Below are 17,510 nucleotides of genomic sequence, written 5' to 3' on the forward strand. Positions count from 1 at the left end.
ACGACGTCTTTAACTTCCTTTCTGACACGAAACACCTGCGACACACAAATCATGACTGACAAGCAACAACAGCACAAGTAAAAGTACTGCATTTCAAATTTTACTTAAGGTACAAAAGTACTAGCACCAAAGTACTCAATACGCAGAATGGCACATTTCACAGTAATGTATTACTACACTATGATTTCTGATGCATTAATGCTGCTAATCCTAGTTGCTAATGTTAGCAGCTTAGACAGGTGTAACAGGTTAGCTTGTGTGGAAATGGAGCGTCACACTCATCAGACTCGTCAGCTCTGGCTCTGATCTTCTCATGTTCCTCAGTGAACCCGTGATGTCGGGTTAGGGTCAGCTGCTCACCTGTGCATGCTGCCATCTTTAAGTTCTTATTGTTCATGGATCTACACGTAGGAGGGCGTTTACAAAATGACATCCCAAATTTTAAGACTGTTTAATTTTAATTTTAGTTCATGTAATGACAATGAGGATCTGCAGTGAATCTCGGCGCTCGGATGAACAGCCGTCAAACGCCGTCCTTTGAAACAGCGCGTCGGACGGACAGACCTGAAACTGTCCATCGATCAAGTCTGATCATGTTTCTAATCGTTTGTCATTTTTCAAGGAAAAACTCAAAACCTCAAATGTATTTTCTTGAATTTAACATTAAAGCATTGAAAGATCAAACGGTCGATTAATTAAAAAATAACTAGAATGAAAAGAATCTGTCATTGAATCAAAGGTACATTTTGGCATTCGACACTTTATTCACAAACTAAAACCAATAAAACCAATCACTGTATCCACAGGTGACTGTACAGGTGTGTTAGATCAGTATTAACCGGCTGCACACGGCAGGTTTTCATCACGTGTCCTCGCTTCCCATCGAACACGAACCCTCCATTGGTCCATTCGTCCTTCCATCCTCCAATCAAAGTGCTCAGCAGTTTGTCCTTCAGTGTGTGTGTGTGTGTGTGTGTGTGTGTGTGTGTGTGTGTGTGTGTGTGTGTGTGTCCATCCAGCTCAGGACCAGAAGTCTCAGCTGGTCCAGATCAGTCCGGTTCTCGTGCTCGTCTTTAGAAAACACACCTAAACATTACAAATACATTCAAACACGACCAGGAGCTTTTTCCTAGATAGTTGTTAGACAGCAAATAGCACCGCAGAGCGAAGATACGTTCGGGTTCAAAGGTCGACAGACAGCAGACCGCCGGCTGCACCCACACAGGAAGACGACTCCACCCGGAGACACGTTCACGCCGCCTGTGACGAACCATCCATCGCTCATTTTACTGACGGACGAAACAGATGTGATCTGATTGGTTAAATGTGGGCGACCTTGAGCGGTGGACCTGCTGATGAAGAGGATGTACGAAGGTTTGGATCATTCTGACTTCCACACTTCTGCAGAATGAAGCGAACAATCACAACGAGGCGTTCAGCAGTTCAACAGTGAGCCAATCAGGTCATCTGAGGGCACTGACCACATGCACAGGTCACGGCCTACCTATCACAGACATCGACCAGGAATATGGCACAGAGCAACGGCAGCTGTCACCCCATTGGTCGACACTGGCCAATCGGCGCAGCTGCTTCTGCTCACATGCTCTGCTAACAGACCCCGTTGATTTAGCAGTTCGAGAGAATCTGAGAGGTGATTTTAAGGCTGACGCACGTCTGATGTCCTAATATTCAAGTTTTTAAACGTGTGTGTGCAGCCTTTCAGCTCCTCGTGTCACTTCCTGTCGCTTCCTGTCACTTCCTGTGTGAATGCAGTCGTGTTTTTTTTCTACAGTTTTATTTTACATTTCATAAGTTACATGTGATTCTGAACTCTGGACGTCTCTGACCAGAAACTGGATCGGAGTGAGGGACAAAGAACAACTCAAAGTGAACAAAATCAGCTGAGAGGAGGGGACAAACTGAAGGGGGCGAGGACGTATGTGCAGGAAGAAGGTGATTGGACGGTGGTGGCTGAAGGTTAACGCGATAAAAAACAGAACTCTGCCTGTGGACGTCCAGGCCGAGCCAAACACAGCCGGAGCGAGTTCTGGATGCCGTGACATCACCGCCTGCTCCTCTTCTTATTGGCTCATTTCAAGCTGCCGGAGTCCGGCATCGTTTGATTTTTACTCCGGAACGTTCTGGTCGTCGTTCTCCTCAGGGCTGCCGCGTTGCATCGTGGGAACTGAGGTCAGTCACCAGGTTAGTACAACTGTAGCTCTGTCGTCAGTAAAGCCGTCGGTCACCACGGTAACCAACACTCGAGTTAGTGGAAGAAGTTTAAAAAAAAAAATAAAGGAATGACATCACATTTACATCAGCGGTGATGTCACAGTGTTCGACAAGGAAGTTTGTCGGCTTCCGTCTCCGTCAGTTTAGTAAGAACAACAACAGAGAGAACAGGTCCTTTAATGTCTTTACAGACGGTTAGAAAGACTAAATACCAACATGGAAAACAAACATGGCCGCCGGGAGGCCACCTGAAGGGGGGGGGGGGGGGGGGGGAGGAGGAGGAGGAGGAGGAGGAGGAAGTCAGGAGCTCTTCTTCTATGAATGTTACTGCTCAAAAACAGACGTCTGGTCATTTTTCAGCCTTTAGATAAAAACATGGAAAAAGCATCAAATAGAAATGTTTCTGGAAATGGACGAATCTCATTGGTTGAGTTAAACATCAGTGGGTGGAGCCCAAGAAGTGAACACAGAGAAGAAAAAGCTAACTTCCTGTGATGAACAAGGAGAATCAAACTGGATAGAAATGACTGGATGAGGCAGCGATGAGACAGTGAGGTCATCAGATCAGGTTCCAGAAGCACCTGGGAGGCAAAACTCAGGGTGACAAACACCTGACAACACCTGACTGTCGTCCGTGGACGTCACAACAATCACAGGCTGCCTGTCTACTTCTCGGTCTCTTCCTCCTCCTCTTCATCACCCTCCTCATCCTCCTCTCCATCCTCCTCCACCCAGAGCTGCCCTCCTCAGATGAGAAGCGAGGAGCTGAGGAGGAGGAGGAGGGAGGAGCAGCTGATGAAGAGGTGCGTTGAGTGTTTCGTCCCAGCGTCTCCCTGAGCAGCAGAACGGGAGGGCCGAAGGATGTCACAGAGATGGCAGAAGCTGATTGGCTGTCCGGTGAAACGGGGGCGTGGTCGTCGACCGGCGCCACCACCTCGACGACCACGCCCTGCTCCTTCAGGCTGCTGTGGGTGGAGTCAGGAGCCTGCTCCAACCAACCAGGAGGCTCAGCCCTTCCAGCCGTCCCAGATCGGACCTCTGCATGGACACACAGAAACGTCTGTCAGGTGTGTGTGTGTGTGTGTGTGTGTGTGTGTGTGTGTGTGTGTGTGTGTGTGTGTGTGACAGAGAGGAAACGAAGGCACGTGCAGGCGGCAGCAGGAACAAGCTGTCAACTTCCTGTTTGTGATTCTGAGCAGGAGGAACATCAGGATGCTAATGTGGTTAGCATGTTCAGCAGGTGTCATGTTTGCAGTGTCCACCAGCTTTGTTTAGTGTGTTAGCACGCTAACAGTAGCTAATTAGCACACACAGCTGAGGCTGATGGGATGTCGTAGTTTGCCGATGTTTCGCTCGTAAACATCATTAATATTAGAACGCTGAAGCAGCGTCAGACTGAAATAAGATGGTCTTTGTTTAAGTTCTCGTTGTTGATCATATTTACCTTCATCTTTAGCTCACAGGTAATCTCACCACTTCGGTTTCTGCTGTCAGCGTTTGATTATTAGCATCAGTTTAGGAAAAAGGATCTACATTCAGAGCTCTGATAGGTCAGAGTAACTTCCTTTGGTGTCGTCTGGATGAAGCTGAAGGAAACTGTCTCTGGTCTCTCTGCTGACCTGAATCTGAGGAGACACCGAGCTCTGCTGGACGTGAAGGTTCGGGGTCTTTCCTCTGACACGCGGAAAAGATGACGTTTGATGATGTTCAATGGATTCATTTAGTAAATAAGAAGGAAAAAAGTGACTTAATTGACATAGAAAACAGGCAGACAGACAGACAGACAGGCATGCAGACAGACAGGCAGACATGCAGACAGACAGACAGACAGACAGGCATGCAGACAGGCATGCAGCGGCAGGTTGAGGCAGTATGCAGAGCGCAGGCCAGATGATCCACAGAGAGGACGACGGGGAGGAAGACTCACAGGGTTCGAGATGATGAAGGTTTCTTGACTTTCGGCCACTTCCTCCTCTCAAACAGCCTGATGCAACAAACACACACTGTGTTACACACACACACACACACACACACACACACACACACACACACACTCTCTCTCTCTCTCTCTCTCTCTCTCTCTCTCTCTCTCTTTGCTCCATCACCAGCAGCCCTCAGCTCCATCAGGAAATCATGCAGCATTCAGAGCAGGAAAACGCAGTGTGTGTGTGTGCGTGTGAGTGTGTGGGAGTGAGTGTGTGTGAGTGTGTGTCTACCTGTAGTCATCAAAGCTGTCATGTTCCCGCCCTCCTGCTGAAGAGACATTCTGATTGGTTAGTGAGCAGAGGCCACTTGTGATTCGTCGGTGACTTCTGGAAAGTGCAGCGTCAGATTTTCTGACTTTACAAGGCCACTTGAACGCAACATTAACGACTGAGTGGTGTGCAAGGGATTGTGGGATATGATGGGTGAAGAAACACACGTCTCGCACAGTTTGAGACGGGTGTGTGCATGTGTGTGTGTGCGTGCGTGTGTGTCATACCCTGATCCACTGAGCGCGTGCGAGGATTACACTGTTTGTGTCCCCTGCAGCCTCTGAGGTCCATCAGCTGGACATGAAGCTGATTGAGAACCGTCCGATCCAATGAGCTGACAGCGTTTATCAACTAGACACAGAGAGACAGACAGAGAGAGAGACAGGGGGACAGGGAGAGAGACAGAAAGGGTCAATTATTTACACATATTTAAACATTTTCTATTGGCTCAATGTTAAAACGCTGATGTGTGTGTGTGTGTGTGTGTGTGTGTGTGTCTGTGTGTGTGTGTGTGTGTGTGTGTGTCTGTGTGTGTGTACCTGGTAGGGGTCCGTGTTGAGGTCGAAGTACTCCAGGAAGCCGGTGGCAAACTCACAGAACAGAAAGTTGTGGGTCTCGTTGATCGTCCTCAGACACCAGTACGTGTTGTTGTTGGCGCTGGTGCAGGCGCAGAATGAACCCACTGCAACACACACACACACACACACACACACACACACACACACACTTATCATACAGTGCACCGCCAACCATAAATACCAATATTTATTATGTATTTCCGTGCAGGAGCGTACGTGTGTGTGTGTGTGTGTGTGTGTGTGTGTGTGTGTGTGTGTGTCGTACGTGTCCAGTAGGGCGCAGTGTGCCAGTGCTGGTTGTCGTGTGTGAAGCAGGTGAGCCCGGGCATCGAACAGGTGTCGTTGTTTCTGATCCTCTTGATCATCTTCCTCATTTTCTTCCTCCTCTTCTGTTCCTTCAGAAGCCACGCCTTCTTGTCCCGAGCCCCGCCCTTCCTGCATACCCACACACACACACACACACACACACACACACACACACACACACACACACACACACAGAGTCATTAACATGGGAAGCAAAAGCCAATCACAGCGCTCCTTCTGTCTCCTCACGTTTTTGTGGAGTTCCTCAGGGTTCTGTTCTTGGTCCCCTGTGTTTTCTATACAATATTGTTCTTATTTGTTCTTATTCTATTGATTCTTCAGACTTCTGGAGGAGAACATGATCCTGATGCACGTTCAGTGCTGGTGCTCGACCCGAGGCTTCGTTACAGCAGATCATTGGTCCACAGTCTCACCTGAAGGGGTGCAGACCGCCTCCTCGGAGCCGCAGCTTGTTCTTCAGTTTGGATTTATACCTGAAACACACACACACACACACACACACACACACACACACACACACACACACACACCAGCTGGTGTTACACTGAGGCAGCCGCAGGAAGGAACAAAGTACATTTACTTCATAAGTACAGGACTTAAGTATAACTTCTTCTATACTACTGAAGCTAATATTGCAGTTTTTACTCTTCAACATACAAATTAAGATTTTATACAAAAACAATGACGAGCTTAGAAATTTAATTACTGAGGATGAAGCCAAACGTTTTGCTTTGTGACCTGCATAAAGCTGATAATACTGCAGTACTTTTACTGCATGAAGCTGACAACTTTACCTACTGATACTTTAAGTGGTTCTGTACTTTTACTCAGGTAGATGCAAAACTTCTGCATTGGAGTACATTTACAGGGGTGTATTGGTACTTCTACTTCAGTAATAGCTCTGAATACTTCCACCACTGTACTGTGTTGTGTGTGTACTTGTCTCACGTACAGGTACTTGTTACAGTCACACTCGAGGGGGCGGGCCTTCTTCAGGTGACCTCTGACCTCTCTCAGGTTCTTTATCTTCGTCTGCAGCGTCTCGATCTGACAGAGGAGAAGCGTTTCGGTCAGTCAATCAGAGCTCGTCAGTCGGTCGGTTAATTAGTTAATTAGCTGTCAGCTGATTGGTTGATTAGCGGCGCGTCACCTCGTGGTCGATGTGCAGCTTGTGGTCCTTCCAGGCCTGCAGAGACTTATAGACTCCTGTGTCACACTTCACGGTGGCATTGGACAGAATGGAACATCTGCAGGAGAACAAGAACCACGACATCAGAACAGCCGTCATGGAACACTGAGCGTCACGTGACAGCAGACACACCCGACCTGACCTGAGGAGAACTCGCTCCACGCGCTGATGTTTATCCGCAAACCAAGTCCTCAGGTTCCCTGAACGCGCCGCTTCATTACACAAAGATGATGTTTCTGAATAACCGTCAGCGATTCAAGCAGCTGTGGGTGCAGCAGAGCCACCTGAGCTCCATCTGTGCTGACGGTGCTCATCCACTCACACCACAGACTGCACTTTGATAAGAGCCTCCGCGTTAACAAACACCTGTCTCCAGCAGACAAACAGAACCGTCCCATTGACCCTGAACCTGCTCCTTCTTCTTCTTTGAATCCATCACGTGCATCCATTCACGCTGGGAAATAAAAGCTTTATTTCACAGGTCTGTGCTCTCCTGTAGCCTCGTGTGAATAATGAACTAATCTGTCCTGATGATGCACATTAGTGAGCTGTGAGGAGATTAAAGGAGATGATTCTCAGATGAATTTCCTGTTTCATTTAGGTCAAAAAATCAGTTCCAAACTATGAAAGTTCAATAAAATCTTGATCGTTTTGGACGTCGAGGCGACGTTGAGCTCACTGTCTCTTTAAATCCTGCCTGGACAGACGCTTTCACTCACCTGTGCGTCACTTTGAGGGAGTTGGACAGAGCCACGCCGACGGGAACTCCTCCCATCCCGCTGAACTCATCCTCATTCTCGTCTCGTATTGGCTGAGCCCAGTTGGCCCCGCCCATCATGCTGCTGTTACCGGGGTAACTGTTCGTCACGGACGCAGAGCGGCTGTAACGGTTCCTGGAGTAACTCTTCAAGGCCTTGAACTCTGAGACAGACACGCACACACACACACACACACACACACACACACACACACGACACAGGTGTGTTCTAAACCACAGACTTCATCATTAAATTCCATTAAATCAACATCCTTCAGCCTCCTCATCCTCAGGTGATGCAGTTCTGACCTCACACACCAGAGGTCAGCATCACACCACAAAGCCTGACGGAGAGTCGCTGCCGCAGACTGTGAGTTACACTGATAACCAGGTGTTTTCTGCTGCTGATCCCAGAGCAGCTCAGCACACAGAGGACAGGTACAGTCTGAGCTCTGAGCAGCGACACCTTCATCCAGCCACGGCCGTCCTGACGTCACTGATATCTTGAATTTCAGGAAACAAAAACAAGAATCTTTTCTTTTATCTGCTGCTGATGAATCTGTTCCTGAGCCCATTTCACTCTTCGTAGCTTTTATGTATTTTCACTCACAAGGAAACTTTCTTCTCGTGTGCTGAATATTGCAAATGGAAAAAAAATCACAATAAATTCGACCTTTAGCTGAAGATCATAAGTACAAAAACTCCTCCAAACCTCATGAATGTGCAGCTGCTTAAAGCTGAAGTCTGACCTTGAAATGCTCTTATTTCTCTCATGCTTCCTGATGATCTGTGCAGCCAAAGGTTTTCAGTCTTCAGCTGTGCAAGTGGTCTAATAAAGACCTCCAACTCCAAACCAGAGTTCAGAGCAGCCTCAAACAGACCGTTACCATTGTATAACAAATTATCATCCACCAGAAAAACAGACTGTGGCCCAGTTTGTGTGTCACTGCAGCAGCATGAACGACCTCAGATCAGCTCCATAATGTAACAACTGTCACCGGTTCGATTCCAGCAGAAAACCTTTGCCTGTTTCCTGCCTCTTCATCTGCCAGAAAAAGGCCAAAAGGCCCCAAAAATAATCTAAAAAAGCCCCAAAAATAATCTAAAATATGTTTAAAGGGAAAATAATCTAATAATAATCTACCGTAACATTAGAAGAGTGAAGATCTGATTACTTATCGACCGTTCTGCTGCCCCCTGCTGGACAGAGCCACCAACACTCACTCTTCTTGGAGAAGAACGGCTTGTTGTTGAAGGGCCTCATCACGGAGGGCCGCAGGTTCAGAGGTTGGAGGTCACGGAGGTCACAGTCGCAGGCGTCGGAGTCCTGGTTGTACAGCTGAGACTTGATGCTGAGCGGGCGCTGACGACTGGCCACGCCCCTCTGCACGTTCTTGGCTCCTCCCCCTTCGTTCTTACATTTGAAGAGCCGGAGCTTCCCCGTGGCGTCCTCCACACACTGCCACTTCTACACACACACACACACACACAGTAGTAGTGATCAACCCTCTGCTGTTGAATCAGGAAAAAGCGTCATGGACATTAGTCTAAATATGTTATTAGCTCTCGTTCCAGCATTTAGACCGAGCCCTCGCAGCAAACGTTAGCACATCAGATCTGATGAGATCACTGATCCGTCCAGTCAAACACTGAATCAGGCTGCTGACGGTGAAGCGTGACCGACGGCCTGAACACGACACTGGACAGTTCGGACAGGTGGACTCGCACCTGTTCACACCTGAGAGCCTGAGGTCGGCCTCAGCAGCGACAGACCAAACAGCTTCTGATTGACGCTTTGCTGCTGTCCGTCCTCTGTCAGCGCAGACGCTCAGTGTGTCCTGGATGAGACGTCGGTCCTCCGTGGAGCTGGATGAACGTGTGATTCACTCCCTCTGACTCCCTCCGACCTCCTCCGACGCCTTGGTGATGAACCTGAACGCAGCCTCTGCAGAGAGCAGCGTGTTGTCGCGCTCCGAGCGCCGTCGTGTCGTCGCTCTGCAGTCGCTCATTAGCAGCAGCTGAATTAATTTCTCCTCTTGCACTTCGTCAGTTATTAAAGAGTGACAAATGCTTGAATTGTTAATTACACACACACACACACACACAGTTTCTACAAGCTGTTTATCAGAGCCATCCAGCAGCCGGCAGACACTGTTGCTAAGAGACTAATCAGCTGGCTGGAGGGATTTTTCGACAAGTGTAATTAACCTCAAACAGGCGTGAACACACACACACACACACACACACACACACACACACACACACACAGTGACACGGCTCTCTGAATGAAGAAAAGTTTGTGTTGTGCTGCTGCGTCCTCATTCTCTTCACGTCCGTCCTCTTTGAGTCCACTGTGTCCTCGTCTTCTTGTAATTACTGCCGTTATTGTCTCCGTCTGGTTTGTCCAGATCACATCTGGCTTTCGTCTCGCTGACAGAAGCCTCTTACTGTTCTTCTCTCTGTTTGTTCATTGCAGCCGCGGTCGTCTCACTTTTCGTGCATTTGTTCCAAAAAAAGCTCTTAATGGAGGAAATTTCTGCAAAAACAAAAGCCTGGTAGGAAAATCTCGGCTGCTTTCAGTCTTTGTTTACGGCTGCAGACAGCGCAGGAGGAAAGTAATGTTATCAGGAGGAGCAGGAGGAGGAGGACCTAGAGGGCTGGGGGAGTAAAGGAGTGAATGAGGAGGACAGAATGAGTGATGCGTTGCTCTACCTGTCCGGTCTGCTGGCACGGCGTCTGGTACTCGGCTCTCTGGCAGAGGTCTTTTACTCGCTGGTGTTTGGGCAGGAAGTTCTCCTCCTGCGACACCTCCTTTCCCTCGACGCGCTGGTGCAGCAGCTTCCTGTTAACAGACGGATGGATTCACTCACGTTCCCCAGAGGATGAACCCCACTAACTCCACCCAGACTGTTGCTCCAGCGCCACCATCAGGTCAAAAGTTTCATGAGCCTGCAAAACTGCTGACAGTCCCATCAGCCTCAGCGCGTGGAGTTCAGTGCTAGTTAGCAAACATTAGCATGCTAACATGCTTACCTAGCATGGTGAACATAGTAAATGTTACACCTGCATAGCATCAGCTTGTTAGCGTTGTCACTGTGAGCATGTTAGCATGGTGACATTAGCATGGCTCCCTTGCATACAGTATGTACGACATGCTAATCTGTGTTAGCAGCTGTTACGCTGAATGAAGTGCTTCATACAAACAGGAAGTAACACAACACGTTCATCCACTGTCACAGTGGTTTTAATGGTTGCACTGGCAGCAGATGTGAGCTGTGTGTCGTGCAGAGTGTGGTTTTTACCCTCTCTCCACCAGGAACGAGTCCCTCCACACCTTCGGCTTCTTGTTCACCTGGAATCTGCAGGAGAGGAAAACAGCGGCGTGAGTCGAGCCGTCGTCGCCTCCACCTTCGTCCTGCCTCTCCGTGTTTTCACCTCCTCCTCTTTAACTCCAGGAGCAGGCCTAGGATCTGTTCAGTGAACCATGCTGCTAAATGTGATTTCACACAAACTCCAGCTGGATGAAAAATTCAGGTTCCGGCTCCTCTTTAGTGCAGCGAGTTCATTTCAGCTCAAATCAACTTACACACATTTATGTTCTATTCAGAACACACTCTGTCCCTCATTAAGTGACTGACTCCATCTGCTTTCTATTCTGGGATGTTTGTAAGTTTAACTTTGAGGAATAATGTTTTGATTCGGAGCAGCCGCAGTTGAAACCCTGCAGGACTTTTTCCACTCGTCTGTGTCTTCATGGCTTTGTGGAGGCGACGGCGTTAAAGTCACACAGAGCGACAACGAAGCGTCAGAAAAGAGATTTCCTGGAAGCTTTTCCGCACAAAGAGCTAAAAACACTTCAGAGCAGCAGCAGGATGAAGACCAGGAGATGCCCAAGACCCAAACCCTCAACCCAGACCGCTCCAGACGAGGAGCAGCCTGCAAACCTCAGCGCGAGTCACAGCAGTCCAAGCTGAACACGCAGACGTCCAGCTCGTCATAAAATCCAGTTATTTTCATCTGTAGATCTGTAGACGTGTCCGCCGCTAACAGGAGCTGCTAACCGCTAACTCAGCAGAATGCTAATGTAAATATGCATTCAGTGAGAGAGCTGTATACTCGCCATCAGTGTCTATTTATTACCTTAGTACGTCAGCGATCTCAGGTAATCTGAGGAAACACTGTAGAACGACTGCACCTGAACGCAGCACAGTCTGGACCTCAGTGGTCTCTGAACCAGCTCCAGACTGCACAACAACGGGAACTAGTTAGCCGCCTCAGAACAACTCAATCCTGGTTTGATTTAGCAGACTGGGTCTGGGCTGGTCTGGGATCAGCAGGTCAGTCCCCGGGGGGACGGATTCCTCTGTACTTCAGAGGACGAGGAGGAAAAGCGAACAGATGCTGCAGACTCCGTCGCCGCGCTCGTTCGTAGGACGTACAGACTCAAACGGCCGGGACGCTGCGATCGTCCTGACAGACCTCAGAACGCCGCAGAACCGACTGAAAGGTTTAAAGAACCAGATCCGACTCTGCGACGCCTGCATCGACGCGTTCTGTTGAGAAATCAGAGGACGTCTCGTTCCAGCTGACGTGTTCCTGGAAACACCTTCAGGCGCCGCAGGAAATCTCTGCTCTGATGTGAATCTGAAGGACTTTATTCAGTCTTTCTGTCGTCTGCAGAAACTGATGTTTCACTCCTCGATCAGCTTTTTCCGCAGCGTTTTCCATCTTTACTCAATAAAAACATCTGCTGAACTTTTTCTGTCACGTTTCAGAGTCACAAACTAAATAATCCAAACTGATTTAGCTTCCTGTGTGCTTCAGGGTCTGTTCTCATTGGTTCTGTAGAGATCGGCAACACAGATTAAAAGTCATGACAGCTGCTGATGCGTTCGACCTCCTGACCCGAGCGTTCGCCTTTGCTGATACTTTGACAAATACTTTGATTTATAAATATTAATGGAGGATTTGCGAGCCTTGGGGCGAAGCAGCTGGTGCGTTTCTGCTCCGACGCTCTGCGGCAGGTTTTCACAGCGATGAACGACAGACTGTTTCCTCTCTGACCTTTAACAAACCCGTTATCACATCAGGCTCTTCAGCAGAGAAACCACTCTCATCTCTCATCTGAGGCTTTTAATGAGGCTCACACGCTCATGTTAACAGCAAAATGAACTCAAGTACCACAAAGTACTGACTGTACTTCAATCAGTACTCTCACAGCACCGTGGATTTCTTCTTTTGTGCTGTGTTTCTTCTTTTGAACGTTCCAGGACCGACGTGTTTTAACGGGCAGACGGAGATATTTCCTGCGCTGTGACGAGCTGCAGTAACTCTACACTTAAGTACAACTCTGAGCCACCTTACTTAAGTATTACCATTATCTGTACCACACTTTGGAGAGAAATATTGGGAGAAAGGCTAAGAGAGTCAGAGATGACCCGATTTCCACACAGCACAAAGTTAAAGATGAGACATTTTACTCTTTGAAGAGAGATTATTTTTTCATTTCTGCCTTTCAGGGTTTCAACATAACAAACGTTAAAAAGGGTCGCAGCAAAGGTTTGTCTGTTTTGTCTGAACGTAAAGACAGACGGCTTCAAAAAAGACCAAAGTGTGAATCAAGTGTCAGAACTTCGTCTGCTCTGACTGGAAAGTGTATAAAGACAAAGAGCTCAAAGAGCGAAAGACGACGAGACAACGGAGCTGCAGATGACGTGTCTGTATGAGGAAGAATCTGCTGCGTCTTCTTCACCTCAAAGCTGTCGGCTCACACAAAGGTACCCTGTGTGTGTGTGTGTGTGTGTGTGTGTGTGTGTGTGTGCGTACCTGTTAGCAGGTTTGTCCGTGTCCAGCAGATTCAGTATCGACTTCCCGTCCATGTCTGGAGGAGTGTCAAGACCGGCGATGTCCAGGATGGTTGGAGCCAGATCGATGTTCAGGACTATGTGAGGGTTACTGAGAGACACACACACACACACACACACACACACAATTAATAATACACACAGCTACACCCGTTCAACTCTTCTGCCTCTTTATATTTGAGCAGTTTTCTGTCATTAGTGAAGAATCAGATCATGTGACTGTCGAACGTTTGTGATGACGGCTGTGGCTGTTGTTGATGTTGTTGTTGTTGTTGATGTTGTTGTTGTTGTTGTTGTTGTTGTTGCTGAAGCTTCAGTGTCGTGTTTGTCACTGTTATTGTGTTGTGAGTGGTGTAGAAGGAAATGCAGCTCTGCCTCGTCTCTGAACTCATGATTGCCTCGTGGAACAGCTCTGAAGGTAATCCACTTTACCAGCACACACACACACACACACACACACACGCACACACACGCACACACACACACACACACAGAGGCTAAACAGTGTGTCACATTCTTCTGCTGTGATTTATTCCACTGTGTACCTGATCCTTCAAGCTGCATTAACAATGTTTGCCACTAGGGGGCAGAAAACGTCACTGGGCTGTTACGGCAGACTCAGAGCAGCTGATCATCGCGCTGACGTCATGTTTGTGTGTCAGGGTTCAGCGTTCAGCCTCTTTCAGCTCCGCTTTGGTCTCCTCCAACACGTCTGACTAACTGAGACTTGACGGCTGAGGGATGAACTTTTCCACAAATAAACGGACTAAACTTTATGTTTCCAAGCTCAAACTCATCAGCTGATGAGCCGTTCATGTCGAACAGGAAGTGCTGTGTGTGTGTGTGTGTGTGTGTGTGTGTGTGTGTGTGTGTGTGTGTGTGTGTGTGTGTGTGTGTGTGAGCGCGTTTACATGCTGCCTTGCTCCACGTTAGGTCCTCTGATGAAGAACGGGACTCTGATGTCGAACTCGTACGGCATGGATTTACCTGCAGACACAGAACATTCACAGTGACGTGTGTGTGTGTGTGCGTGTGTGCGTGTGTGCGTGCATGCGTGCGTGCGTGTGTGCGTGCGTGCGATCGCCACTGTGGGATTAATCAAGTCTTCTTCTACCTTTGACGAGGCCGAACTGTCCGATGTGGTAGCCGTGATCAGACGTGTAGATGATGTAGGTGTTCTCCAACTCGCCCGTCTCCACCAGCATGTTATAGAGCTGAGACACACGGAGACAGAGGACACTCTTCACATACTGTGAAGCCCATACCTGAGCAGGTGAAGGCAGCAACAGGTGCTCAGCAGCTGTGTGTGTGCGTGCGTGTGTGACGTACCTTCTCCACGCTGTCGTCCACAGACAGCAGCGTCTGCAGGCGCTTCCTCTGCAGGATGTTGGTGAACTCCATGTGGATGGGCTTCATGGGGCCCGTGTAACGCATGATCCAGTGCTTGTCTGGGTTTGGAGCGTAGTTATAACTGGGAGTGCTGGGGAGGAGGAGACGGACAGGTGAGAGCGTGGAGAGACAGCAGGTGATGAGAGGAGGAGACATGTCCACACAGAGGAGGAGAGACACACACAAACATGACTGTATGTGTGTGTGTGTGTCTCAGTATACTGGCATGTTGTGGTGGTAGCACACATCAAGCTGCGTGTGGAGTAATGACAGTAGATGGTCCTGTTCATGAATAACACATCTAAACACAGACACACACACACACACACACACACACACAGACAGACACAGACACAGACACACAGACACAGACACAGACACACACACACACACACACACACAGACACAGACACACACACAGACACAGACACAGACACACACAGACACAGACACAGACACAGACACACACACACACACGCACACGCACACACACAGACACAGACACAGACACAGACAGACACACACACACAGACACAGACACAGACACACACACACACACACACACACACACACACACACACACAGACAGACACAGACACAGACACACAGACACAGACACAGACACACACACACACACACACAGACACAGACACACACACAGACACAGACACAGACACACACAGACACAGACACAGACACAGACACACACACACACACGCACACGCACACACACAGACACAGACACAGACACAGACAGACACACACACACAGACACAGACACAGACACACACACACACACACACACACACACACACACAGACACACAGACACACACACACACACACACACACACACACACACACACACACACACACACACACACACACACTCCTGCAGTCTGTTCTGTGTGGATAATGAATGACTCCCATCAGCTGGCTCGTTTTCTCCTCCTCTCTCCTCGCCAGCGTCACGTTTGAGCATCGGACAGAAATAACTTCAAACTTCACGCCGCGGCTCTGCTTCCTCCTGATCGGACAGCTGGAACATCTGCCGCACTCGGAGCAAACATCGCATCGGCGCCGTCAGGCCGGAGCGGCCGCTGCGTTCTGGAGCTGACAGCTAACGGGCTGTTTGTGAGGGCTGAATGAACGCAGAGCGCGCGACGTTAACCTCAGGTCCACCAGAACCACTTCCTGTTTCCAAACAGACACGGAGACGCCGGCGTGTCGCTCCAGCTGACAGCTGACGACAGGAGTGTTTGGGTTTGGATTTTTTTATATCTGTTCCTGTTTGTTGCACCTGTGCTCCTATTATGATTTATTTGTATATAATATGTACTGTGCAGGTATTTACAGACATCATTTCACAATAAAAGCATGAGAAACTGGGTTGTTGTTGTTTCTGGCATGAAGCTTTGCAGCCTCGCGCTGCTGCTGACTGTCAGTCTGCTTTGAATTTTTCATCCGTTTCTAATTTAACGTCTCTGATACATTATGTAAAGACGCTGAGTGGCCTTTGTGTGCATGACGGGACACAAACAAACTGTCTCTGCTTGTGTCTTTCATCCACCGCGGCGTCCACTTCCTGTTTCTTCTGCAATAATGCCATCTGTGGCAGAAACATGCTCATTACTGTCTGATTTGTCTGTTTTTGAGCTCACCTGTGCAGCTTCACCTGCACGCTCGCTCTTAACTCTGCCGCACTGCCGCTGTCTTATTTTGTCTTCATTCTTTAATTTCCAGCGTTATTACTTTTGGGGGAAACTGCAGCCAAACAGAAGCTTTCATGCAGGTTTTGTTTGTCATCCGGATGGACAGGCCGGGCCTTTACGGGATGAGGTTTCACTTTCAGGCTTCTTGTTCGGTTTCTCCATCTGAAGGCGACAGGACGCCTCGTGACACACATCACAGCAGCAGATCTGATGTATCCTGAAACTAGAATACGTCCTGCAAGGCGTCTGCTCAGCTCAGCGTAAATGTGACGCTTCTGTGCTGAAAGACGCCGATCGGGCCGGCGTGTCTACATTTAGCTCCACACTGACTTTGTTTTATTATTCCTTTCAGTGGAAAGGGATTACTGTCTGTTCCAAGTATTTCCAGCAGAGTTTTCGTGTTAACAGAAAAGCCTGGTGAGCTTTGAATGGGATTTAAATGGTCTCCTGACAGCAGGAGGCAGCCGGCGTTTCCTCAGACATCTGTTTACATCTGCTGGGTGGAAAAGGTTTGACTGGGAGGCAAAACTGCTGCGACGTCCCCGTCTGCCTGTCTGACCTGTCTGTCAGCTCAGAGCAGACAGACAGACTGCAGACAGACTGCAGACAGACAGACTGCAGACGGACAGACTGCAGACGGACGGACTGCAGACGGACGGACTGCAGACAGACAGACTGCAGACGGACAGACTGCAGACAGACTGCAGACAGACTGCAGACAGACAGACTGCAGACAGACAGACTGCAGACAGACTGCAGACAGACAGACTGCAGACGGACAGACTGCAGACAGACAGACTGCAGACAGACAGACTGCAGACAGACTGCAGACAGACAGACTGCAGACGGACAGACTGCAGACAGACAGACTGCAGACAGACTGCAGACGGACGGACTGCAGACGGACAGACTGCAGACGGACAGACTGCAGACAGACAGACTGCAGACAGACTGCAGACAGACAGACTGCAGACGGACAGACTGCAGACAGACAGACTGCAGACAGACAGACTGCAGACAGACTGCAGACAGACAGACTGCAGACGGACAGACTGCAGACAGACTGCAGACGGACGGACTGCAGACGGACGGACTGCAGACGGACGGACTGCAGACGGACAGACTGCAGACAGACTGCAGACGGACGGACTGCAGACGGACAGACTGCAGACGGACGGACTGCAGACGGACGGACTGCAGACGGACGG

At 49.0% G+C, this 17,510-nt stretch overlaps 1 protein-coding gene across 6 annotated transcripts in view; it reads right to left on the minus strand.

The window, feature by feature from the left end:
• Positions 1–740: 740 nt before the first annotated feature.
• Positions 741–17,510, minus strand: part of LOC143326875 (extracellular sulfatase Sulf-2-like) — a 57,822-nt gene continuing 41,052 nt past the window's right edge. For 2 of the 6 annotated variants that reach the window (XM_076740891.1, XM_076740892.1), the window contains 15 exons: positions 14,532–14,682; positions 14,317–14,416; positions 14,114–14,189; positions 13,165–13,293; positions 10,641–10,697; positions 10,051–10,180; positions 8,563–8,806; positions 7,301–7,502; positions 6,543–6,639; positions 6,345–6,439; positions 5,806–5,865; positions 5,331–5,500; positions 5,027–5,169; positions 4,715–4,838; positions 741–3,270 (listed from right to left, as the gene is read on the minus strand). In XM_076740891.1, coding sequence (XP_076597006.1) covers positions 2,828–3,270; positions 4,715–4,838; positions 5,027–5,169; positions 5,331–5,500; positions 5,806–5,865; positions 6,345–6,439; positions 6,543–6,639; positions 7,301–7,502; positions 8,563–8,806; positions 10,051–10,180; positions 10,641–10,697; positions 13,165–13,293; positions 14,114–14,189; positions 14,317–14,416; positions 14,532–14,682 — 2,221 coding nt within the window. In that variant the 3' untranslated portion in view covers positions 741–2,827. Of the gene's footprint in view, positions 3,271–4,159; positions 4,217–4,448; positions 4,486–4,714; positions 4,839–5,026; positions 5,170–5,330; positions 5,501–5,805; positions 5,866–6,344; positions 6,440–6,542; positions 6,640–7,300; positions 7,503–8,562; positions 8,807–10,050; positions 10,181–10,640; positions 10,698–13,164; positions 13,294–14,113; positions 14,190–14,316; positions 14,417–14,531; positions 14,683–17,510 lie in introns of all 6 variants that reach the window. The other 4 variants (XM_076740894.1, XM_076740893.1, XM_076740896.1 and 1 more) reach the window with 4 other exon arrangements.

This window comes from Chaetodon auriga, chromosome 10 (assembly GCF_051107435.1).
Source record: "Chaetodon auriga isolate fChaAug3 chromosome 10, fChaAug3.hap1, whole genome shotgun sequence".
NCBI lineage: Eukaryota > Metazoa > Chordata > Actinopteri > Chaetodontiformes > Chaetodontidae > Chaetodon > Chaetodon auriga.